This window comes from Oryx dammah, unplaced genomic scaffold (genome assembly GCF_014754425.2).
Source record: "Oryx dammah isolate SB20612 unplaced genomic scaffold, SCBI_Odam_1.1 HiC_scaffold_6, whole genome shotgun sequence".
NCBI classification, from domain to species: domain Eukaryota; kingdom Metazoa; phylum Chordata; class Mammalia; order Artiodactyla; family Bovidae; genus Oryx; species Oryx dammah.
In genome coordinates, this window is record NW_024070190.1 from 30,049,261 (window position 1) to 30,073,589 (window position 24,329).

Below are 24,329 nucleotides of genomic sequence, written 5' to 3' on the forward strand. Positions count from 1 at the left end.
CTTGCTCTTCTAGCCCACACTGCACTAAGCCTTTTCTAAGTGGTTCCCACTTCATCCCTTTCTTTGCTGGCCAGAGAGAGAACATTCTCTCATCTCTAAGGCTGGAGTGCAGGAAGGAAGGCAGAGTTCCACCTGCATCCTTCGCCCTGGCCTGGTCTCCCTGAACAAACCGTGCCTGAAGGATTTTATCTAATAATGGCCCTGACGCTTACACACGTCTAGACTGTCAGCTTCCCGAGGGAAGGCTGCTGGGAGCTGGCTCTGCACAGACTGGGGGCGTCTCCCAAGTGTTCAGTGTGACACGGGCGTTTTTGACCTTGGCCCTCTCTCGTCGTGTGAGCCGGACTCGGGGCTCCATAGGACACGAGAGTAGAGCTCCGCCAGAGAACTCGGTGGTCCAGACCCCTACACGTTCCCAACACATGCATACTTGCACTCACATCCTGAGCACTTGTAGGGTCTGCCCTGGGACAAGCCCACAGGTCAGGAACCTTCTAGCCCCCTCCAGGTGGCCGGGGTCTGAGACCCCCACCCGCACCCCAGCTTTCGCTCCCGGGCGCCTCCGCCCAGCCCCAGCGGCTCCGCGGGCGGGGCGGGGCCGGTGGCGGGAGGCCCCTCCCCCGGGGCGGTCCGGGGGCCGGGCGGGGGGCCGGCGGGGCTGGGGGCGGGGCGGGCGGGCGGCGCGGGGGTGTCCCTCCCTCCCTCGCTCTCCCCGGTAAAGTCTCGCGGTGCTGCCGGGCTCAGCCCCGTCTCCTCCTCTTGCTCCCTCGGCCGGGCGGCGGTGACTGTGCACCGACGTCGGCGCGGGCTGCACCGCCGCGTCCGCCCGCCCGCCAGCATGGCCACCACCGCCACCTGCACCCGCTTCACCGACGACTACCAGCTCTTCGAGGAGCTCGGCAAGTACGGCTCGTCCGCCGCCAGCCGGGGCCCCCCACACCCTGCCCCTGCCGCCCGGGCGCTATGCGGCTCCTCGCCCCCCCCCCCCGCCCCGCACCCCCCCCCGCCGCGCCCCCCCCGGCCCGCCCCCCCCCCAGCCTTTCCCGCCAGCCGCCTCCTGGGGCCCCCTCGCCCCCAGCTCCCTGCCCCGCAGCCCCCTCCGCGCCCTGCAGCAGCTGCCCGGGCTGCTGCACCCCGCGCTGCCGCGGGGACTGCAGCCCCCGGAGCGCTCCTGGGCGCCCTCCAGCCCCGCCCCTTCCGCACCCTTCAGGCGCCCCCCCTAATCCCGACCCCGCCTGTTTGCTGCCCCCTCCCCACTCTGTTCAAGAGCTCACTCAGCACCCGGTCCCATGTCCCACGCGCCTGAGACTCAGGACCCTCCCCGGCCCTGCAGCTCCAACCCTGCCGCGGTGCCCGGGTGTGGGGGATGCTTGGCACCCGGCCCCGCCCCCGGCTAGTGCCGCTTCCAGGATCCCAGCCCCGCTGCTGGGCAGTGCTGCAGCACCCCCGCCCCCTCCCCCCATCCCTGCAGTGGTCCCGGGAGCCGCGCGCCGCAGCCGCAGCATCCCCCTCCCCTCCGCACTGAGCCGGCCGCTGCACCAGCCCCGGCCCCCACCCCCACCCGCGGCGCCGAGCCTGGCCACTGCAGCCCCCGCCCAGCCCGCCCCCTGGATGTTTCCAGAGCTGGAGAGTACGAGCTCCCACTGAGGGGTGGGGGGCGTGTAGAGGGAAGTATCATGGGGAAGGGGAGTTGTTGATGTCTGAGACCCACAACTGGGTCCTCTCTTTCCCTGCTGTCGGTTGAGCTGGGACGCAGTGGGATGAAGCCGGCTGGGGGGGATTTGAGTCTCACTTTCCTCCCCATGGTTGAGGGAGACATGTATTAGAAAGACATACCCTCTTTCTAATTTCTCCTTCCCCTACCGGGACTATTCCTGCTGAGAAAAGGGCAGGGTCTTCCTTTCTCCGGTCTTCTTGGCTGGGACTGCAGGGCTGTCCGTGAGATGCAGCAGGTGTGTGTTTTAAGCATCTCCCACCAGCTCTTGACGCACAGCCTGAGGTTAGGGCTGTTGCTTTACCCAGAACAGATGTGGGTGGGCGTGGGAGTAGCGTGGTCCTCCACCCACATCTGTTGAGCGGCCTGCAGAGGCCACATCCTTCTGCCCCAGGTTGGATGGTAATAGTCACTACACTGGTGTGTGTGTGTGCTTTTGACTAAAGGTCTGGTGATGGGAGCATCACTGGCCTCAGACCTGAAGTGTGTTTGTATCACTCTGCTCTGCTCCGTGTCCCAGTTCTTTCCCCCTTCTTCCTCCAGGGGTGCTTTCTCTGTGGTCCGCAGGTGTGTGAAGAAAACGTCCACGCAAGAGTATGCAGCAAAAATCATCAATACCAAGAAGTTATCTGCTCGGGGTGAGTATCCCCATCTCAGTCTCTTCATGGGGTGCCTCCAAGGACTAGTGTTTTTCTGAAGAAGAACCAGCAGTTGGGGGTTGTGGCTTTAGCTCTTGGAGAAGAGTTGGAATTTCAGGGTGCGTGACCTTTGAAGCTAGGCAGAGAATTATACAGGGAACAGATAGAAAAGAATGAAGGTGTAAGAGATGTTGATTGCTGCTAGGAGGAGTGGTCCCTGAAGGCTCAAGGGAGTTTGGTTTTCATGGAGGGGGAGGATGTCGGGAGTGGTGGGTGGCTAGCTCTTCGTTTGGGGCATTTGGAATCTCTGTGTTTGGGGCAGTGGTAGCCACTCCAGGCTTGCGCTCGTCCCTGTGCCCCAGGGGTGACTTAAGATGGAAATGCAGTAAGTGAACAGCTCTGACAAACCCAGCTTCCCCCTACCCACCAGGCGGCAGAACAGACTCCCAAGAGAAGGGAATCTGTAAACATCAAGGGAGGCTGCTACTGGCGAGGGCTTCTCGGGAACAAATCCTGCCAGATGAACTTGATTGCTTTTTTGATCAAATTACAAAGTTGGTGGTGCAGCAGCAGATGCAGTCTGTCCTGGGTGGAGGGTGATGCCTCATGGTCTGGAAATCTCAATGGCCTGGTCTGAATACGAGCAGCTGGGCCTCAGGATCTGAAGATTGTGAAGGCCCAGGCCTGAGAGCCTAACTTGTGAGATGCTCCCAAGTGCCTGGGGCTGGGGAGGGTCGGGGCTGGGGAGGGTCAGGCCCTGTGCCTCACACCTTCAACCTTGTCTCCCTGCACCTTGTGCTGGGTGCTTGCCAAAGTCAACTCATCTGATAGGTATAGACCCAGCAATGTGAAGTCCTCTTCATAGCTGCGGCGAGTAGGGAGGTATGTGGATGGGTCAGGTCATTGAGAGCTGCAAAGTGTAGCCCTGGGACAAAGGTTATAAGACTCAGAAGAGAGTTGAGACCGGGCAGTAGAATGCCCTGGAGAAGATGTGGGCCATGACTAGTAATGACCTGGGCGTCTCTGGAGTGAGAGATGTAATACATGTCTCTAAGCATTGGAGAAGCTATAAACTGACAGTGGGCTTCTTGTCAGTTATTCTGGGACCTGTTTAGCAGGTCTGTGTCTGCCTCCTGGCTGGGAGCACTGCTCTCCATCCCCACAAGCAGGGGTTGACTTGCTGTCTTCCTCCCAGCCCCTGCCTCTTGCTGTTCCTCTACACTGGCTATTAAGTTGACTTATTTGTTTGTTTTCTTTCTCTCTGGGTACCTTGAGTCGGAGGCGATGGTTGCCATAGAGATAGATATGTGGGCAGTCAGATGCCCTCCTCCTTTGGGGAGGGGGGACGGTGCAGTGGGCTGGGCTCTTTGGCAGACATCCTCTGGCCAGGGATGCAGGGTGCAGGCAGGGATGGCGGTTTGAGAATGGATCCCTCCCGGTGCCCACACAGCATAGCCCGTGTGCATCAGTAACGGGGCTGGTGTCTGATGTCTCCAACTAGTGATGCAATGCTTTGCTTTCCCTGTCTCACCGCTGTCCTCTGACCCAGGCGTGAGGGTGGGAGAGACAGCTGCGAGCTGAACTCTAGGGTGAGGAGAGCTGGTGTGGTGACTTTGTGGAGTTGCCTGCCTTAGGCTATCTTCTTCTGTTCCTTCCCTACCCACCTGAACTTCCCTAACCTGTGCGGTCACGTCCCTTTCCAGGCTTCACCTTCTTTCAACCTTGTCCCATCTTTCCCAGCTGATATCTTTTTTCCCTGCCCAAACTGGATGAGGTTTTATTTCCCTTTGATTTTTTTTTTTCTTCAAGAAGATTCTTGTGTAAGATCATATGCTTCAGGCAGCAACTCCCCCTCTCGAGATGGTTATGCCAAAACTGGGGCTCTGCTGTGTGGCCTGTGTGCCAGGTTAACTTTGGCCTGGTCCTGGCTGGTGGGTACAGATGCCAACAAGAGGGCTCAGGGATATGTAAGTGCCAATACTGTTGGAGATTGAGAGTGGGAGGCTGTTGTCTTGGAGATGGAGGGAGTCGTCCGGGGGTTGCACTGTAGGTGTGGGTGTAGGGGATTTGAGCTCCCGGGGAGGGTTGGGCCAGGGTGCCCACTAGGCCAGTGCCCGTGGGGTTAGTGAGTGAAGGCCGTGGCTTTCCTGCAGCCTCTCAGTTTACGCTGTATATTTTATAAAGGTGCCGCGGCTGGGGCAGGGTTTCACTCATCGCTGTCTGTCTGTCTAGGGCTCCACAGGTGTTGGATTTCTGTATCTGGGAATGTGGTAGGCCCACCAGGGTCATCCATGAAAGTCTGAAGGGCGTTTGCTGAGTCTTTCTGCCTGTTCCTTTCTTGTTTGTGATTCTCTGTGCTGCAGAGTGAAAGAGAGACTGTCAGGCTGCTTCTCCTTGCCCTTCGTGGTGAGGTGGCCCGGGAGGCATGGGGAAAGATTACCTGGTCTTCTGGGGGGTCAGCTCTGGATAAGAATCCTTTGGCTCTGTTGTTTCTTGTCATGGTGGCCGCAGGGGCCCATGATGGTGGCTGTGCGACAGCGCAGGGAGCTCAGGCAGCTGAGTGTTGAGCACTGTCTTCGTCTGCGGGTCTGTCTGCGTAAAGTCACTGAAAGTCACATAATGTCACTCCATTTGCTTTGGAACAGCAATAGGTGTGGAGTTGGGGCTCTTGAGCCTGTGATTCCAAGCTTAGCTCTCAGCTAGGCTGAAGGAGGCATTTAAAATAGGCTTGGATGCAGAGCTAGTGGGCCAGGTGATGGCAATGATAAGTCGTTATTTTAAGATTTAAGAGCACCCCCTCTCCCAGGAGCCTGAGCCCTTATGTCTTCTTTTATTTTTAAATCTTCAGATTCCCTTCTTATCTTTATTCATATGCATATAGATTTTCACCTCGTGGAACATAACATTTCATATCCCACTCTCTTGCTTATATCCAAACCATTTCCCATATTGCTACAGTTGAAGGGCAAATGGTCCTTTCTTTTTTCTACGTAGTTTAGGATTTATCCTTGGAGCAGTTTACATCATAAGAAATTTCTCTGTTTGGACCATTTATCTGAATTCCAGTTGCTTTCACTGGGAAGGGATGCTTAGCCTTACTAAAAGATGCTATGAGAAACAATATTATGAAATCTGTTAACACTTGCCTTGTTTGTTTATTTATTTAATCTGTATACCCCATGTGAAGAAATTTCTGTTTAAGTTAAATGTAAGCAAAAGCCTTCCCCTTCCCCAGGATCTGGGAGGTAAGGATAGGAATCATATCTGTTTCTTTACATATATGATTGATACATATTGATACAGGGGCCTGATACATATTGGTAGAACAAAGTGCCTGATACATACTAAGGTTGAATGAATGGACTGTGTAACCAGCCAGGTTGCCTTTTGGCTTTGGCTCTCAGGAAACTCATAGCCAAGTTGCTGGAACCCTTGTATCCTGGTACTGGCTTGGGTTCTCTCTGATCCATGGACCAGGCTCTAGTCCTGACACAACTGTAGGAGAGAACAGATGAAGTTAAAGACTTGTGCTTGGGGAATAAGACAGGTGGGAGATATAGGAGGATATTGCAGCTTATCATCTTCCTTCCCTGTCATAAATGGCCTTTTAGGGCAATGTCAGGACTTCCTCTAAGCAGCTGTTTTCAATTTTAGTGTGCAAGAGGATCACCTTGAAGACTGGTTAAGAATGCAGATTCCTGGGCTCTATCCAGAGATTCTGCTTTGGGAAGTCTGGGGTGGAGCCTCAGAATCTACACTTTTAACAAGTGCCTTAGTGAATTTCATGCAGGTGGGCCCTGAGCCACACGTTTAAGAAATGCCGTCTAAAAAGTGACAGCCGTAACAGTTGCTCTTGCTATGCTCTTTGATATTTACCAGACACACCTTGGCCCAGCCTTCTCCAGGTGGTATCTCTGCTGGTCTGTGACTATCTGTGCACACGGGCTGTTCTGTGATTAGGGGCCTCTTCTGAGCCCCCAGATTGGGGTGTCAGTTCGCATCCAAGGCTGTGGCAAGCTAAGTGGCTGTAATTGTGGCATGTTGGCCACCAGAAGGGCAAAGGCTGTGCCTTTCTTGGTCCAGCTGGCCCTGGGGACTGAAATAGGATCCCCCCCGGCTGGTGCCAGCTGAAAGTCTCCGCCCCCTTAGTGTTGGCCTGAGTAGCCCCCATGACATTTGTGTCCCCTGTGGTATCTCCAAGTGAGACTTTCCTGTTAAGGATGAAGAGAGCGGAGGGTGATGCAGCGGTGAATTGGGGCAGGAGGAAGAGAGATCTATACGGCACTGGAGCACTGGGACTCTGGGACTTGAAGCATTTGAGGAGGTTAGATCCAAAACGGTGCTTTCCTCCTGAGGATAAAACAGACCAATTTCTGTGGACAGAGAAGTGAGCATCCTGTGTAGAGGTGACTGAGCTCCTCTGACTCTCCCCGCTGGATGAGGAAACAGCTTGGAGGCCCCTTCTTTGTGCTAAGGGTCGGTTTCATCATCCAGCCATGCTGTGAGCTGTGTCATTTAGCTCCTACAACACTGGCCTGCTGTCCTGCCCACCCGCCCCTTCCCAGGGTGATTTTGGGTGCTAGCATCATAGGGTGGTGATGCAGGTTGGAAGGGGCCCCATCCTGTAGGAGAAGCCCCTGCTTGCTTCCTGCTGCTTGCTCTGAGCTCTGGTCAGGAGCTGTGCTCCAAGCTTTGAGGCTGTGCTGAAACCCTAGAGGTGAGTGGCTGACCCCATTCTCTGCGGAGGCTGGAGGCAGAGAAGGGGTGGAGTGGGTGTGACCAGCTCCTGCCCCATCTCTGAGCGTGCTGCTCTCTGGACAGCCTTGGCAGGCTGACAAGGGCCTGATCCCATGGGTGCCAAAAGGGTGGTGACAGGAAGAGATGGGCACTTTGCACCTTTCGAGTGCCTCTTGGCAGAAGCCCTTTGTCTTCTGTCCATGGGCCAGACAGATCTCCCTTACAGCCGGTGGGGAAACCAGAACGCAAAAGACCGGTTAGGGTTAGCTGTAGGCATGCCAGTGATCTTGCCAGTGCTCAGATCCCAGCATCTTTAAGCAGTGTGGTCATCATTTAGCCTTTGGCTCTTCCCTTTAAAATACAGATTCTGGATATTTTGTTTCTGTGCTAAATCCTGATAGATCACCTCCGCGCCACTCCATCTAGACCCAGAGCTCTGAGCCCAGTGGAGCAGATCCCTCCCTTCCACTGACGAAGTCTCGCTCTCGTCTGAACATACCTCTGTGGGTAGAGACTGCTCTATGGTAGGTAGGGATGTTTCCAGCCACTTCCCCCCCAAACACCACCTCTACTTCCTGGGCCCTATCAGCAGCAGCTTCCCATCTGCTCCCCTCTTCTCTCCTCCCTCTCTTTCCCCTCCCCCAGCTTGCTGCTGCCCTGGGAGGAGCTATTTTTAGGGGCTGCTTCCTGGGATGTTTTACTTGGGGCTGGTTACCATGAAGGAAATGTCACCAAAACAGTGGGCAAAGGCTGCAGGCACCCAGAGCCCTGCTGGGGGCATGGAGAGCTCAGTGGCTGACCCTGTTCTGGCCTTGAGAGTGTCCAGAGGCAGAGCCTTGCCTTGTTGGGGCTTGCTAGTGACCCCATGGGGATTTTCTCTGTCCAAGCTGGTTTGGGAAGACTTTCACTCTGGGCCTCTTCTTGGAGCCTCTCTCCTTGTCCTCCTTAGTTAAAGCTTCTGTCTTAAGATCCAAAGACCAGAGTAAGGCTCAGGTCTTCGTGTCACCCAGTTAAAACTGCTTGATTTAGGGCTGAAGAGAAGGAAAGGACACCAGTTCAAAGGACAGAGCCTTGGGGGTTCACATGGGGACTTTTCAGGCCCCACTGGGCTGTATTCACAGCCCTCAGCTAGTTCCCAGGTGTATGGATATGAATTAGAAGCTGTGGCCCCTGCTCTTACCTGATACACAGACTTCTGCTCTTAACTGGGGACTTTGCACCTTTAGAGTGAGATTCAGAGAGGAAGGGCTGTGGCATCACAATGTCAGGGTGAGGTCAATGGGATTGTAGCTTGGGATTCCCAAGGCCAGGGGCTGTTTATAAGCAGCTGGGGAATGTGGATTATGACACCAAATCCCTGTGCTGCCCTTGTTTCTACTCCTCCGAGCGATGCCTCCGAGGGCCAGAAGGGGGAAGCAAGAGGAGACGCCCACACAGAGCATCTGAACTGGGTGGGCTGTGGGAAGCTTTTCCTGCTCCACGTGGGGACCACAGGCACAGACCTTCAAAATAACTCCGAAAAGTCGAGGATGTCATTGAGATCAGAACCTGGGGAGGGTCCCCCTAGCCAGAGCAGGGCTTTGTGTCTTTTCCCACTTACAGTGGGCTGTATGTTTAGATGTCAGCAGGATCTTAGTTGAAGTCCGTGCTAGCATTTGTGGTTTTAGAGACGTCACTGAATCAGCCAGTGTGTCTCTGTAGGGCTGGCTCTCCCTGCACTCCATCCTGCTGTGGCAGGAAAGTGAGTTTGGAGTAGGCATCATCCCTGAGGGAGAGGTGTTTCGAGGTCTGCTCACCGTCTGCTTCCTCTGCTCTGCATCTGGTCACACCTTTGCTGCCCTTCTCGTCAAGGGTTTTCAGCCTTTGTGGTGCCCTGACTCCAGTCTTAAGCTCTTGTGCAGAAGGTGGGGGAGGCAAGGGATCCTGGTGTCCAGGGCCTGGCCCTCACCTGAGAGTGCTATCAGGAAGGCCTGAAGGGGGATCTTGGTAACAGCCGCTTCTGCTTTCTGCTCCTGTTACCACCTAGCTCTTGAGGGGGAAATCCTTGCAGAGGGCTGTGGTTGGAGCTGGGCTGAAGGCCGGCAGGGGTGGGTCTCTCCATGGCAGTAGCACACAGGCAGACAGGAAGTGGCCCTGTGCAAAAGCGGGAAGTGGCTGTTGTCAAACAGGAAGGGGGGGCTGGGCCGTGTGAGGGGGTGGGGACGAGCCCGGTCGAAAGGTGGGTGGGAAGAGGGTCAGCCTTGAAGAAGGTCTGGGCTGTTCTCTAGGAACAGAGCTCAGCGGTCACTGGAAGGAGGAGTGTCTCAAGGGAGAAGGCCGCCTTCGTGACGGGAGCACTGCTAATGTGTTAGCACCTTGGGATGTCAAGCCAGGGCCTGGACCTACCACTGTGGACCAGGCCAGGTCAGTGGCCTTAGCCCTTCGGGACTTGGGGATGCTGAGTTTCGGACTTCCCTGGTAACTCAGTTGATAAAGAATCTGCCTACAATGTGGGAGACCTGGGTTTGATCCCTGTGTTGGGAAAATCCCCTGGAGGAGGGCATGGCAACCCACTCCAGTATTCTTGCCTGGAGAATCCCTGTGGACAGAGGAGCCTGGTGGGCTGCAGTCCATGGGGTCAGAAAGTCAGACACGACTGAGCGACTAAGCACAGCACAGCATGCTGAGTTTATAGGACAAACCCTGCAGCTGGAAAAGATGCTCTGCAAACCTGACTTGTTCCTGAAACATTGCTGCTGCTTGTACGGAGCCCTGTGCTTCTTCCCAGACACACAGTGGAGAACAGGACAGGAAGTGAGGGGAAAGGGATGGGAGACAGAGGTTGGGGTGCTGGCCGGCTGAGCAAGGATCCTCCTGAGGAAGAGGGAGAGCATGGTAGGCAGGAACCACATGGCTCATTGAGCATTGTTTCAGGATGGCAGGGCGCCACAGCCCATAAGGCTGGGGCCGAGGACGACCAGGGCTCCCACAGACAGTGGCTTTAACTGGGCTGTCCTCTCTCGGAGGTTACCCTGCTGGTAGCCTTCCCCTGCAGGCTGCAGACACCAGTGGGCCCCACCCAAATGGAAGGCTGTGATGGAGCCAGGTCGAGGGCTTGGTTAGTGTTCCAAGACCCCGTGACTGCCCAGGCTGATGGAGAGTGGGTCCATCTCTCTCGTGTCTCTGGTGACGGCCGTGGGCACAAGCCCAGCCTGGGAGACCTCGTCTGTCTTACTGCTGGACCCTTGGAAAGGAGGCTCTCCCTGAGTGCCAGGCACTGTGCGGAGCATTTACCCAAATACGTCGTTCAAGCCACAGACATCCCTGCCTTCATTTTAGAAGTGAGGAAACTTATTCCCAAGCTGTGTACCTGGCTCACTCTGTCACCTCCGTTCTATCACATGTCACTCCATGCCGAGGCTGTCCTTGACCGTGCAGTTTAACTGTGCACTCTCCCACTACCCTGCTTTATTTTTCTTTACTGCACTTGCCGTGACATCTAACATGCCATCCAGTTCTTACGGTCTGTCCCCCGACCAAGCTCTACTAGCGGATCAGCTTGCTGAGGGTGGGGACTGTTGTCTGTTCTGTTCACTGCTGTATCCCCAGCATCTGAAGCAGCACCTGTCGCATAGTAGGCCTCAGTAAGTATTTTCTGAATGAATAAATGAGACTCAGATGGGTTTGGGACTCGCAGCTCTAGGACTCCATCTGGGGCTGTCTGACTCAAAACCAGTGGGTTAATGGCCAGACTCCATGACTGAGGGTCAGACCAAGGACCACAGCACAGCCTGGGGTTCAAAGAAGACTTGTACAGAATGTGGTACTCAGCTCCGTGGAGTTAGAGTCAAACTGCATGACTGTCTAGGACCCTCTGGACCCTGGGCAGCTCCTTCGAGGAGCTGGGAGTGTGACTGTGTCTCTTCTCTTCCCACTCTGAGTCACTGATAAAGCCAGAGCTCCCTTATTTTTAGTGCCGTTGCTGTTGTGGAACTGTAACCATTAGCCAGTAAGAGACTTAAGGGAGGAGATAAACATTAATCTTCTGGGCCTTCCCCTCAGCTGCCACCTCCGCATCGCGAGATACTGCTCTCCTGCACCTGCCCGGGCAGCCCAGCCCGAGAGTTGCGGGTTGGAGGGTGTGAGGTGAGTGGTGAGAGAGAGGGCCGGGGGGTCTTCAGCTTTAGTGTGGCTTGCTTGGTACCACCATCCAACAACCAGGGCTGCGGAGGAAGGTGGGGTCGCCCTGATGTCCCCCAGTCAGGTCTGGAAGAAGCAAGCCCCCTGTCACCAGGCAACGCTAGTGCTGCTTCCCCAGCTGCACTGCCTTCTGGAGGTCCTGGCCCCGAGGGGTCTGGGGCTTTCCTGGCTGCATCCTGGTCAGTCCCCATACTGAACTCAAGGATGGGACAGAAGGCCTGACCCAGATCTATGGGCAGCTGGGATAGATTAGCTGGGCAGCAGGAACTAAGCTCTACCTGTCCCTACCTCCTTCTTCCACAAAGCAGAGCCATCCCTAGAGGGAACGTTTAGGATAGAGCTGAGGGTGCCTGGTGAGACAGTAAATATGAGTTCCTTCTCATCTATGATCCGTACGTTATCTCAGGCAGGCCTCAGTTTGAATTCGTACTTCTCTCCCATTCCTGCTGTAGGACCTCGGGTGAATTATTTAACTTCTCTGGGCCTGTTTTATCATCTGTGAAATGTGGACAGTCAGTGCACCCACCTGGTAGGATGGTTGTGAGGGTCCTGGGAGGCTTTACAGAGGCTCTTTGCTGTTTAGGTGGAGGTGGGGTAGGCACAAGCCCCTACCAAGGGACGCAGGAATTGCTTGGCAGTTATGGAAGGGACAGTACCTGCCTAGACCTATAGGAGTGAGGGTGAACTGGACTGTGCCCCTAAAGCCTGGAGTCTTGACCTGATGCTCTCATTTTTCCTGATCCTGTCATCATATCATAGCGATGGAGAAAGAGGACTCTAGGCTCAGACCACCTGCCTCTGATGCCTGTTTGTGTGACCTTGGGCAGGTTACTTGAAACTTTTAAGTCTCAGTTTCCCCCTTTGCAATGTAACTGAACTAATCAGATCCTCCGTTTCACTGGGTTTCTGTGAGGATGAAATAAGATTGTCTGTGCCTCTGCCCAGCGTATAGTAAATACTTAATAAACAATAGTTTTTACTAGTACTGTCAATGCTATTGAGAAACCATTATGAAGCTTCTGATGTGGAAGGAGCTCTAGGAAGCATCACACAGAGAGGTGCCACTCTGAAGGGCTTGTGACCGAAAGGTAAGTGATTTAATGTGTGATGTGAGAACTATAAGAGGTGTTCTGGGAGACAGAGCTTGGTCATGGGGAGAGAAGTCACTGTCTACTGGGAGAAACAGGGAAGACTTTATGAAGCGGGTGGTTTTGGTGGAGTTCAGCAAGTAGAGATTGGGGGTAGAGTGGCTAGGGCTTCTAGGCTACCTTGTTTGAAGCAGTAGCAGCCTCTCTTTCCGTGCCTGGAGCTCTGCCTTCCTCTGGAAGGAATCAACTACCACATCTTGCTTAGATTTGTGGGCTCTTGGATTCTGGTTGTTTCAAAGCAGCGTGACCTCAGAACATGCGTGGCAATAGGTCAGAGCTCCCAGCAGTAGGCAGCCAAGCGGGTCCTGGGAAGAAGCAGGATTTCTGCAAAATGGGCATCGTAATACTACCAACCTGCAAGAGTTGTTTTGAGACTAAATTAAAAGATGTATCTGCCTGGTGTAGAAGTAAGCACTCAATAAACATTAGCTTTTTTTTTTTTTTTTCAAATTATCATGTCTCCATTGTCGGCATAGTTATGTTTCAGGATTGCCATGAAGACTGCATTAGGGAATATATGCAAAACTCCTAGCACAATATATGTTCATGTAGTAGGTGTTCAATAAAACTTAGCCATTATTATTAGTATTTTCAACAAGGAAGAGACTCTGGACACCCTGGCCCAGTGAAATCCCTGCTGTGGTGGAAAGAGCACCAGAGTTTTAGTTTAAGACTTGGATTCAAATCCTGGCCCTGCCGCTCACTAGCTTGGGAAGCTTTCCTAAGACACTGCTTCATGGCAAAAGGTTGTCATTAATACCTGTCTCCAGAATTGCTATGACCTGCTATGTTAATTCAGCAAATTGTTTAAAAAAAAAGCGGGGGGCCATAGTAGGTGCCTCAGAATTGAAGGCATATGAATAGCCAAGTGGCCACAAATAGAATGGATGTCTGATAGCTTTTGTTTTCTCTCTTCCACTTTTAGATCACCAGAAACTAGAACGTGAGGCCCGGATATGCCGACTTTTGAAACATCCAAACATCGGTAAGTGCCCTTATATAGAGCGTGTCTTGGGTATTTTGTAGAAGGTGGCGAGAACAGAGATCCACTGTTTTTGTGTGGGGAACCACTTCTGTCCCTGGGCGTCTGCCTGGTGTCTTTTTTTACCCAGGCAGCATCGCAGCTCAGAATTCTGGGGTGTTCTAGTTTAGAGACCTGAACCTCTCCCTCCCTGTGGTGCCATCTCAGGGCTGGGAGTGAGGTATCAGAATATGTTTCAGGCTCCCTTTCTTCCCCTCTCCTTCCGTCTTTGGGCTGAGGGCCAAGTCCTCGGCGTGTGAGGCTCCAGGCAAGTGGCCCGCCAGCACCCCTCGCCAGGGGCCTTCCGCGGCCGTCAGGAAAGGGTCTGCCCTTTGTTTCTGGACTTGAAAGAGTTTTGTTCCTTGTTGCGGGATCGTGTGCACTCTGGGGGTTTCCATGGCACTCCCATTTGTATTTCCCGGAGCCAGGAAAGCAAGCTGCCCACCCGCCTGGCTTCCCTGAAGAAGGGGGGGCAGGAGCCACTCGGCTGGAGAAGGAGAAAAAATTAAGAGGATTTCTCTCTGCTCCCACCCTGACTCGGGGGACAAGAGCACATTGTTGGTTGTTCTAAAGCCTGAGGAGGTTTGCCTGCCACAACCCACTCTGGCTCAGTTTTACATTGTTCAGCTGAAGTAGTCTTTGCCAAAAGCATTGGCCCCGATTTGGTGCTTCTCTCGGAGGGGACAGAAACTGGGCTGGCTTCAGCGTCTGAGCAGAAACCCCAGGCTTGACTTGAGGTAGAAAAACAGGGAACATCTCCTAGGTTTCCCTGAAAGCTCCAATTATCACAAAGGATAGTGAGTTTCTGTGCTCCTCAGGCATGGCCTAAATACTAGGGGTGGTCCAGAGGCTGCCCACTCTGCTGGGTTGGTAGCCAGCACTGTGAGGTGACTTGCTGAAGTTCAGTGCTCCCTCCTGAGCTACTCAGCCTCCAGCTTCACAGAGCTAGGACTGGGATTTTCACCATGAGCTCTGACACGGGAGAGCGGGGTCGCACTCCAGCCTGAGGGGAAGGGAGCTTTGAGGTAACCAGAACTGAGGCCCTGCACAGCTTTATAGATGGCAATCAGCAGCTTGGCTTACACGCGACACAGATTGGGGTAGCTGGTACTCAGTTCTGCCTGGTGCAGTCTTCCACGAAGCCAGCCCCTCTCAGCCCACGAGTCCTGGGCTGGGAACCCCTGAGCTCTCTGAAGTTCAGCCCTCACCTGCAAACAGCATAGTGGGGACCAAATTGTCGCCTTGGGTAGGAGAGAAACGACTAAAGGAACAGCTAAAACAGCAGTTACCAACTCAGGCATGTTTTGTTTGGCTGGCTTAGTGGTTTAAAAATATTTTTATTATTTGCCAGTATTTTAAAATGAGATTTCACATTTTGAAAAAAAAATTCTATTTCTCAATCTTTCAAATCAGAAGATTTGGCTCTGCTGAGCCCACATCCATGCATGGCCCGAATCAGCTGGACCTGGGCGGTGACTGCCCCTTAGCCTGCTGGCCACTCTCTATGCTGTTAACTTTCTACTGCTTACCTGGTCCCTCTGGGCTTTACGAGCTTGTCACTCTGAGCTAGCAGTGCCAGAACTGGAGGAAAAAAGCGGGTGGGTGACTAAAGCCACCCACAAGCACAGAAGCGTTTTGATGTTTCAGTCCCAGGTCTCAGGGTCTGAGGATAACAACTTCCTTTCCTTACACCCCAGGTGACTAACTCATAGAGCAATGATGAACTGCCCACCTGGAGGGAGGGGGGAACAAAGGGTGGGATCGATGGTGCAGGAGGTGGAACCATGTCCTTATTACCTGCAACATGGGTGTGGTTGACCACAGAAGGGTCAGGGTAGAACAAAGACAATTGAGAATCAACCAGGAAGTCCAGAACTGGAATTCTAGTTGGAAAATACTCTAGCCTTCTTTTTCTGTGCTTTCGAAAATTAGATATATACTTTTGAACCTTTTAGACTTGGTTTGGTAGCCCCTTTGTCTTTAACCACCAGTCCCCAGCACAGAATCAAGGCAGATGGAGGGACTGTCTCCCCCAGCCATCTGCTCTGTTAGGGAGACAGCAGAACCCAGGGAAGGCCAGGCAAGGCTTTTTCCCTTTGTCAGCATCTCATTGCCTAGAACTGTGCTTTCATTTCATGCTTGCTCCCAGACCCTGGGGGCATTGGTCTGAGGCCCTATTTGGGGTCAAGGGAAGGGAGAAGGAAGGATGAGCAGTCAGGACCATGTCCTGGGAGAATGATCTGGCCAGGCTGTCCCACTGTCCTCCAGTGGAAACCGGGACTCCTAGAGATGAGGGGGAGCTGTGGGTCCAGGAGATGGGGGTTGCCATGGATCTTGACCTGGCTTGCGGCAGAAGAGGAGTCCGTTTTGTCTGCTTAATTCGCTATCCCTCTTCTCTCTCCACTGCTCCATCCTTCAGAGCGGTGGCCCTTTTGGCTTCAGCTTCTAATTCCATCCCACAGGGATACCAGTGGACCAGCCTAAGAGTGGTGCAGAGGTGAGGAAGCAGAGAGCACGTGGTCCACCCCTGATCATTATCAGACTCACCAGCACTTGCATTCAGAAGGGTATTTGGTACAAGGAGCCAGGCACCCCCAGTTTTTTCCCTTAATAGATATTCTACCCCAGGAGTTGACAGTCTGTTGGAAGAGTGACCCCTAATGTAAACCATGGTCTCTGGGTGATAATGCTGTGTCAGTGTAGGTCCGTCAGTTGTAATGAGCTTGCTTCTTTTGTGGAGATGGCTGTGCGTGTGTGGGGACAGCGGGTAGGTGGGAGCTCTCTGTGCTTCCCTCTCAGTTTTGCTATGAACCCAAAATTGCTTTAAAAGATAAAGCCTTTTTTTTTTTTTTAAAGCCTGTTGGTTTTGAGGCATACTGCAGAACCTAAAACAGCCCTGGGAGAGTGGCCAGAGGTGCAGAGTTGAGAGGAAGAAACGGCAGTAGTGCTGACCGTCTAGAGTCTGAATGAAGTGTCTTCTACCTGTGATCTGCTTGCTCCCTGCTCTGAATTCCTCTAATGAATAGACTCTGTCTTCTTTCGTGCTGAGCTGCCCCAGCAGTTTCGATCACAGCCTAGCATTGTGGTTTAGAGCAGTACTTCTCAAACTTTCATGTGCTTGTGAATCACCTAGGGATCGTGTTAAAATTCAGATTCTGATTCAGTAGGTCTGGGGTGGACCTGAGCTTCCCCATGTCTCCAGGTGAAGTTCATGCTGCTGGTTCAGCACGTGGAGAAGCTAAGGTCTGTGGCCTTGGTATCCAGTCTTCCAGGTCTGAATCTGGGATTTGCTGGGCAGCTGTGACTTCTGGCACATGATTTTCCTTACCCGTGCCTCTGTTTTGTCGTCTGTGCCTCTTAATGGAGTTGTTCTGAGAAGGTTGAGCAAGTGAACGAGGCCTAGGAAATAAATGGAGGTGATGAAACTGGAGATTCCAGCTCCCAGAAGTAGTCCCTCCAGCCCCAACTCAGTTCACACATGTTATTCAAGCCTGGCTGCCTTTTACGTTGGGCCCAGGCCACACACAGCTAATAAATAGTAAGTGTAGCAATAACAGTCGCAAAGAAAGAGATGGAAACATTGGAGCATAGGTGAGCAGCTCCCAGATCATGCCCACCTGCTCCTCCCTGCAGGGCAGCCTCCACTCCCCCGCCAGCCCCCTGGGAGGGCACTACCTCCTCCCCAGCCCTGTATTTCCATGGACATGAACAGTGATAGTTGTCGGAGCTTTTTTGACCAAAGTTTGTTAGTTAAAATGTGGCATACTGTCAGGTGGTTTTTAAAGAGTTGGAAATAGCCACAAGATTTGGGTTGTGGCTTTGTCAGTCCTTGAAGGTATAAGACTGAGTGTGTTGTTTTTGGCCTGTTCTTCCTTCCACAGTTTGTAAAGAACAATAACTAGGTTTATGACTATAATGCTCAAATGCTTCATGCTTCTTTTCCCAGATCTTCCTGTCTAGGGTTGGTCTGGTTCTCCTTGGCCTCCATACCCTCTCATGACTATGGAATGGCCAGGGTATTGGATTTTTTTTCCCCCCAACACATCCTTTACTTTTCCCCAACAGCCCCTAATGCTTGGTTATGTATTTGTGTAAGTGCTTCTTTAAAGCCTGTCCACCCCCTACAGGCTGCTGGATCTCTCTTGTTCACTGCTGTGTCCATGGCACGTCCAGCCACGCCTGCTTCAGGGGGGGTGCCACGTGGACATTGTTGAGCAAGTCGGAATGGCCAGGGCTAATAGGGACAGGTTAGAGCTTCTTTGCCCAAGAGGATGGAGAAAAAAGTGACTCCTTCCGGGCAGTTCTACAAAATTAGGGATCTTAATATTGGCCGGCTTTGGCCTCAAGTCTCAGCTCTGCCACTCAGTGTAACTTTGGGTGAGTTTCTTTTGGAGCCTCTGTTGCCTGTCCTGTTACACAGACGTTAATAGAAGTACCTACCCTCCAGAGCTAATGCAAGGGTTCAATCAAATAACATGTGTAAAGTTCTTGGCATAATGCCTGGCACATTGAAACAGCTCAACTAAGTGTTAGGTATTATAATTTGGATCTTTATTATTGCGAATCTGCTAGGTTGGCACTTAGAGTGGTGCAATCAAGTTTCTCCTCTTGTTCTCAGCCCCCTGTTCATTTTCTCTACAAATGGAAAGAGAAAGATAGCAGTCTTGCTCAGTGATGGAGCCTTCCACACCTGTCCCTCCTTGCCTTGGTGGTGCCTGGCCCTGGGACCCACATCAAAGTGGAACTCTGGGCTGGGCGGCCTGGGAGGACTAGTTTTCCCTTGCAGCTCTGCTCAGCTGACTCCCCTCCCAGTCTCCTCACACCTGGACTCTGTGTGTGGTCTTCATGGGGAAGGGCAAGTGCCCATGCCTCCCTGTCTGGGCAGAGGCATGGGTGCCTGCCCTTTTTGCCCTTCTGGGCTTGGGGCCGTGGGGGCGGGGTGTGTAGGTCTGGGATCAGGGGTCCTGGGGAGGATAGCCAGGTGCCAGGACTCCCCTGAGAATCCCTGTTAGTGCCTCCTGCTGCTGCTGTTAGTCACCTCCCTAATGAAGCTCGTCTTTAGCTTCGGGGACAGCTGATTTCCAGGGGATTATTTGTATTACACACTTTAATGCGTTTTAATAGCAAATTTTTAATTAAATGGAAAGTCCTTTTGGAAGCAAGGGAGCAGCAGCTGCAGCAGGGCTCAGCTTGAGCCACCCATTCCGGCCAGAGAAGCGCAAGTCAGGAACGAGGGCGGCAGGGCTTTGGGGGAGCTCGCCTGAGCGCGCCTGGGTTAGTGTGGGGGAGCGGGGAGGCAGGGGTCTGGCTGTAGCTTCTTCATTCTGTCACCCCACAGGCCTAGAGAAGTAGGAGCTTGTTCGTCCAAGTACAGGAGAGAATCATTTGAGGAGGAGGGGTTTTAGGAATACCACCCGCCTTTGATTCCATTGGTAAATCGCAGAAGTACTGAGTTCTGGTGGAAATTTGAGGTTGAGAAACCAGCTCAGATCTAATAAGGTCGGCAGTAGGAAGCATAAACAATTGCTGGGCCGTGGTTCTCGCCCTGGCAGGCCCGAGTCCTCATCCGTCAAGTGAGGAAAAGCACAGGGCTCCAGTGATGGCTGAGGGCCTGGATTTTACATTCAGCTTACCTTGCTGTGGGGGACAGGGGAGGTGGGGAAGGGCCTCAGTCCTGAGGAGACGCCCTCGGACTGGAAATGGAAGGTATCGTTCGAGCTGGTGGGGGCCTGACACACAAGAGATTTCTTTGTATCTAAGAGCTTCACTGGTCGGTTTGGTGTCAGGCCATTCCTGAAGTGCTCCGTGAGGAGCTCCTGGAACTGCGTGAAGGTCAAACAGAGGGAGCCCTTTGGGACACAGGCTCTCCGTGAGTGCAGGTGAGGGAAGGGACCAAGCAGGAGGGTTGATCAGAGCAGAGGTGCGTTTGCATTAGAATGATGCTGAGGAGGGCATTGGCATTTAACCCCCTGAGTTGGCTTTGTGGGCAGAAGCTTGAAGAGGAGACCTCAGCAGCATCAGGTTGGGCTCTTGCCCAAGAGCTCTGGAGGCTGTGAGTGGGAAGAGATTCTGCTCACCAGCCTTTTCTTTCGCCTTGACTGCAGCTCCATGCAGTAGCCTCCCGTACCCATCTTGTGGGCACATTCGTGAGTGGTTTCTCTCCAGGCTCCACTGCTTTGTCGCCTGGGTGTGTGGGCTCCTCCACATTTCTTGTAGGAAACAGTGGTATAAACCAGTCTTTGGAGTCAGAAAGAGCTGGGTTCACATCTGGACCCACCGGATCTTTGGCCTTTGGCAAGAAACTCTATGCCTTTGAGCCTCCATTGTCCTCATCTGTGGAATGGGAGAAATACTTATCTTGGAGTGGTCATCAGGAATGATAAGCTCCTTGAAGTAGACACTATGTCCTTCCTAAATCCTACCATCTACCACACACAGTCAGCACTCGATACATACTTGTAGCTTAAGTAATATACGCAAAGAGCCTAACTCAAGGCCTGGCACGAAGTCAGCACTTAATAAGTGGTTATTGTCGTTGCCTGAATCTGTGTGTTGCCTGCTGGGCTGTGCCTTTGCCACTTCTTCCCCTCCCCCTAATTCTTCTGCTCCCATTTACTCCAGGGTCTCCCATCTTGTCATTCTCTGTCCCTCTGCGGTCTGCATCCCTAGGTGCTTCTCGCTCTGCACATCACCCTTACACGTCACATCCCAGGACCACCTTCGCTGGGACCAGCCCCTCTTGGAAGAAGGTTCCTGCTTTTCTCCGTCTTGCCTTACTTCTTAGCCACAGAGCTTCTGTCTCTCGCCTACATCTGAGGCAGTCTGAGATGGCGACCCGAGCCCTGGCCCTGGGATCTGGTCATCTCTGCTCTGTGGCCGCAGCTTGGACCCAGGGATGCTGGGCATCTTCCCCTTCTTGGGAAAGAGCCTGTGGGGCTGACAGGATGGGGCAGGGCTGGGGTGGCCAAGGAGGAGAGGAGCAGACTTTCCAGGTTTTCTCTCTGTTAATCTCTGTCCCCATCTCCTCTCTTGCAGTACGCCTCCATGACAGTATTTCTGAAGAAGGGTTTCACTACCTCGTGTTTGACCTGTAAGTGCCACTTTCTGAGGGTGTGGGGGCCTTTCCCTCCAGCCGGCTCAAGAGGAAGGCTGGGAAAAAAAAAAGCCCTAAACTGGGTCTTCAGCCTCTGCCAAGGGTCCCTCTCCTTTGCCCGTGGCTGCTGCTAAGTCACTTCAGTCGTGTCCAACTCTGTGCAACCCCGTAGACGGCAGCCCACCAGGCTCCCCCGTCCCTGGGACTCTCCAGGCAAGAACACTGGAGTGGGCTGCCATTTCCTTCTCCAGTGCATGAAAGTGAAAGGTGAAAGGGCAGTCGCTCAGTCGTGCCCGTGGAGAGGGGTTTGACTTTGACCATCCGCTGGTAATGAGCAGATTGCCGAGGGTCCCCTTGCTTACTCAGTGTCTCCCCGGGGCTCTGGCCCTGGCGTGGCATTGCTCTTGCATTTTCTGTTCTGCAGCACACCTGCTGCAGATGCTTTTCCCCCTTGTTTCTCAGTGTGTTGCCCTTAGCGGAGATACACAACCTAGCTCTTTGCCTGACCTTAAGAATTCTGGGAAATTGAAGGCACCTTTTATTAGTTGTAAGCTGGGCTCCCATTGGTCTCTCCTCCATTCTGGTTGTGGTTTAATGTCTTAAAAGTGGTTCTTCACCTAATGGAACTGCCTCTTTGGTATTTGCAGGGTTGGGTCTCTGTGTCCTTGGTCTCATTGTTCTTCAACTTCAGTAGTAGGTCAGTCCTTCTTGGGCAGCTGGATCTTAGTATTCATATTGGTCTCAAATAAAGCTAAGACTGTTTGAACAAGTCAGTTATTTTCTCTTAACTGCCTGTGCATTCATCTTTACCAGAGTATTAGGTAATCTACAGATTATAGACACAGAAATGTGCAGGGGGTGGGGAGGGCTCACATCGTCCCAGGAAGAAGCTCCGTTTCATTGAAGGATTGGTGTGTTCTGAGCTTGCAGACAAAGCGCATGAAGAGTTGCCACGTCTCTAAAAGCCGCTGTTACAGTGTGGCTGTTGGTTACCTGTTGGATGCCGCCTCCTCTGACCCTCTTTGTTGGTTGCAGTGTTACCGGCGGAGAGCTGTTTGAAGACATTGTGGCCAGGGAATACTACAGTGAAGCTGATGCCAGGTGAGACGGGGCCCTGAGGTGTAAGTGTGCCTCTTAACCATCTTAGGGGGCAGAGCATTGTGCCTGTTGGAACCATCTTTGGGAGCAGTCAGAAGTGCTCTTACCTGGACAAAGATTCTGTAGAGTTGGTCTCAGGCTACATTCCATGGGCATGCTTAGAAGTTAATAATTCAGCACTCCCAGATCAGTTTTCTGCAAAGCTCTTACAAATCTCTTTCACCCTGTCACACCAGAAACACCTTTCCTTTGCACCACTGTATACTCATGAGGGCCCTCCCTATCTCCAGTTTTCCCTTCTGACAAATTCTACTGCATACAAGGCATCCTGGGAATGATCCAGAGATGGGGAAAACATGGTTTGTGCCCCAAAGGAGTGTAAACGTCTGGGTTAATAATCCAACCAGGGAACTTCCTGGGAGATTTCAGCCACTCTCACCTTGTGTCTTGATCACCAGGACCAGCTTTTCAGGTTGAAAGACCATCCCTCGGCCACACCCCTCAGCCCCCAGCCCTCTAAGAAACCCTGGCAGCTTCTCCTCATGACGCAGCAGAATTCCTCCCACACCACAGCTCTTGGGCACTTGTTTGGCCTGCCTTTCCTGCCCCGGCTCCTCCCCCACCCCAGATCTTTTCTGAGGGTGATGTCCTGACAACCTGATTTTGAGTGTCCTGCCTGCAGCCTTCTCAGGCATATGTGGCAGCTCTGGCTGCCTCTGGGGGCGTGGAGGGGGAAACACAGCTTCCTCACAGATTTCTCAACCCTTAGAGGCCAACGTTTGCTGATCAGCTTCAGATGCTTCAGCCTCAGGAAAAATTCTCAAGTGGGAGATGAATTCCAGTGCCAGCAGGGGAGGACCAGGCTCTGGGGTGGGGGGAGGAGGCGGTGATAGCTCAGGGAGCCTGGCGGGGAGGAGGGGGAGCTGGGGCGGGTGACGGTACCAGTGGGCTTGGCCTGGCTCTGCTGGGACACTTCGCACTTTTGCCATTTTTGGCCAGAAGGCTCTCCTGCTAGCTTGGCTCTGTTCTAATTATATATTTCTGTGGAGACTCGCCTCTTCAGCTCAGTCTTAAAGTCTCTTCGGCCTACTCTTGGACCATGTCCTTATGGGGAGGCCTGAGCCTCAGCCTCCAGGAACCCAGCGAGACACTTTGGCTCTTGTGGAAGCCCCAGCCTCAGGTTTCAGAGGAAGGAATACTGTCAGTCCAGGTTACTGACGTTTGGGCGGGATCATTTTTGGTCGTGAGGCCCCCTGTTGTGCATTGTAGGTTTAGAAGCATCCCTGGCCTCTGTCTGCTAGGTGCCAGTAGCACCCTCCCTCTCAGTGGTGACAACCAGCAGTGTCTCCAGGCGTTGCCAGATGTCCCTTGGGGGGCCGAAATCATCCTCTGGTTTTCTCCAGTGCCCTGGACTGCTGGTGCATTCCACCGGGAGCTGACCACAGGTGTGGAGGATGGTTTGGAAGGTGAATGGTCTTTGAGAATTTGAGAATCAGCAGCCGAATGTGACTCTAGGCTGGTTTGTCTTTTTCTGTGCAAAAGCATGATGAGAAATGCTCCTTGGGGTGCCTCTTTGAAACTGTCTTAAGTGTCTTGTTTCTCGATGATGCCTGTGTACTCATTTCTCTCCTCTGCTAGATGATAAACGTCAGAGCAGGCACTGGGTCCCCTAGACAGCTGGTGTGATACCCAGCCCAATGCTTATAGGTGCTTGATAAATGTTTCCCTACCCCCAAAACAACTTAGGCTTGGTTGGACTATCCTTCCTGAGTTGCCACCACAAGCCTCTTCTCCAAGAACACAGTTACTATAGGGGGAAAGAGGAAGGAGGAGGGAGTTGGTTGGTGTTTCTTTCTCAGGAGTCTGAGGTATTCTTCCTTGGAAACAAATTGGATATGTTGAGCCTTCACAATCTGAGGAGGCTTGGTGGAACCTGTTCTAGTCTGTCCTCTGCTGTTATCTAGTAGAAGACCCTGGACAAACCACTTAGTCTGCTTGGGCCTCAGTTTCCTCTTTTGTAAAGCAGGTTGAACAGATGGTGTCCAAAGTCCAAGGTTTTGGCTCCTCATTCAGTGATTCCGTGTGAATCCGTTACCGAGAGTTAAGTGCTTTAGTCTATAGCATGTGGTCGTGGATGGTTTTACCCTGCACTGACCTTTCTTTTCGTGCTTTTGCAGCCACTGTATACATCAGATTCTGGAGAGTGTTAACCACATCCACCAGCACGACATCGTCCACCGGGACCTGAAGGTACTTACTGCCCTGGTCCCCTCTGCCTCTTGTTTGTGAACCACTGGCGCCACCTGGTGCCAGGTGGTAGGTAGTACTGCATGGTGCCAAGCTAAGCTCCCTCTGGGCTGCGGGATTGGTGCCTCACGAGGCTCTCTGTCTTCCTTATACAGCCTGAGAACCTGCTGCTGGCGAGTAAATGCAAGGGTGCTGCTGTCAAGCTGGCTGATTTTGGCCTAGCCATCGAAGTCCAGGGAGAGCAACAGGCTTGGTTTGGTAAGAGTGACCCTGTCTTCCTGGAATGCAGCTCCCGCCCTTCCTCCTCTTCCTGATCTGCCTTCCTCTTTCAGAACTACAGGCCAGACCCTTAATGGTCCTGGCCTCCTCAGAGACTGGAGGAAGGGCGGGCACAGAGCTCCCCCTGGCCCTCCGTGACTCAGTACAGTGAGACTAGCTGCTGTCAGCACTGCGT

General features: G+C 53.1%; 1 protein-coding gene across 21 annotated transcripts in view; it reads left to right on the plus strand.

The window, feature by feature from the left end:
• The first annotated feature begins 714 nt into the window (after window positions 1–714).
• Window positions 715–24,329, plus strand: part of CAMK2G (calcium/calmodulin dependent protein kinase II gamma) — a 54,851-nt gene continuing 31,236 nt past the window's right edge. For 18 of the 21 annotated variants that reach the window (XR_005721359.1, XR_005721360.1, XR_005721361.1 and 15 more), the window contains exons 1-7: window positions 715–903; window positions 2,258–2,352; window positions 13,342–13,401; window positions 20,473–20,527; window positions 21,566–21,631; window positions 23,806–23,878; window positions 24,031–24,133. Coding sequence is in view for 15 of the 21 variants with exons in the window: in XM_040242445.1 (XP_040098379.1) it covers window positions 839–903; window positions 2,258–2,352; window positions 13,342–13,401; window positions 20,473–20,527; window positions 21,566–21,631; window positions 23,806–23,878; window positions 24,031–24,133 (517 nt within the window). In the remaining 6 variants the exon portion in view is untranslated. Of the gene's footprint in view, window positions 904–2,257; window positions 2,353–6,739; window positions 6,759–6,810; window positions 6,829–7,600; window positions 7,614–13,341; window positions 13,402–20,472; window positions 20,528–21,565; window positions 21,632–23,805; window positions 23,879–24,030; window positions 24,134–24,329 lie in introns of those variants that run through there. The other 3 variants (XM_040242441.1, XM_040242443.1, XM_040242444.1) reach the window with 3 other exon arrangements.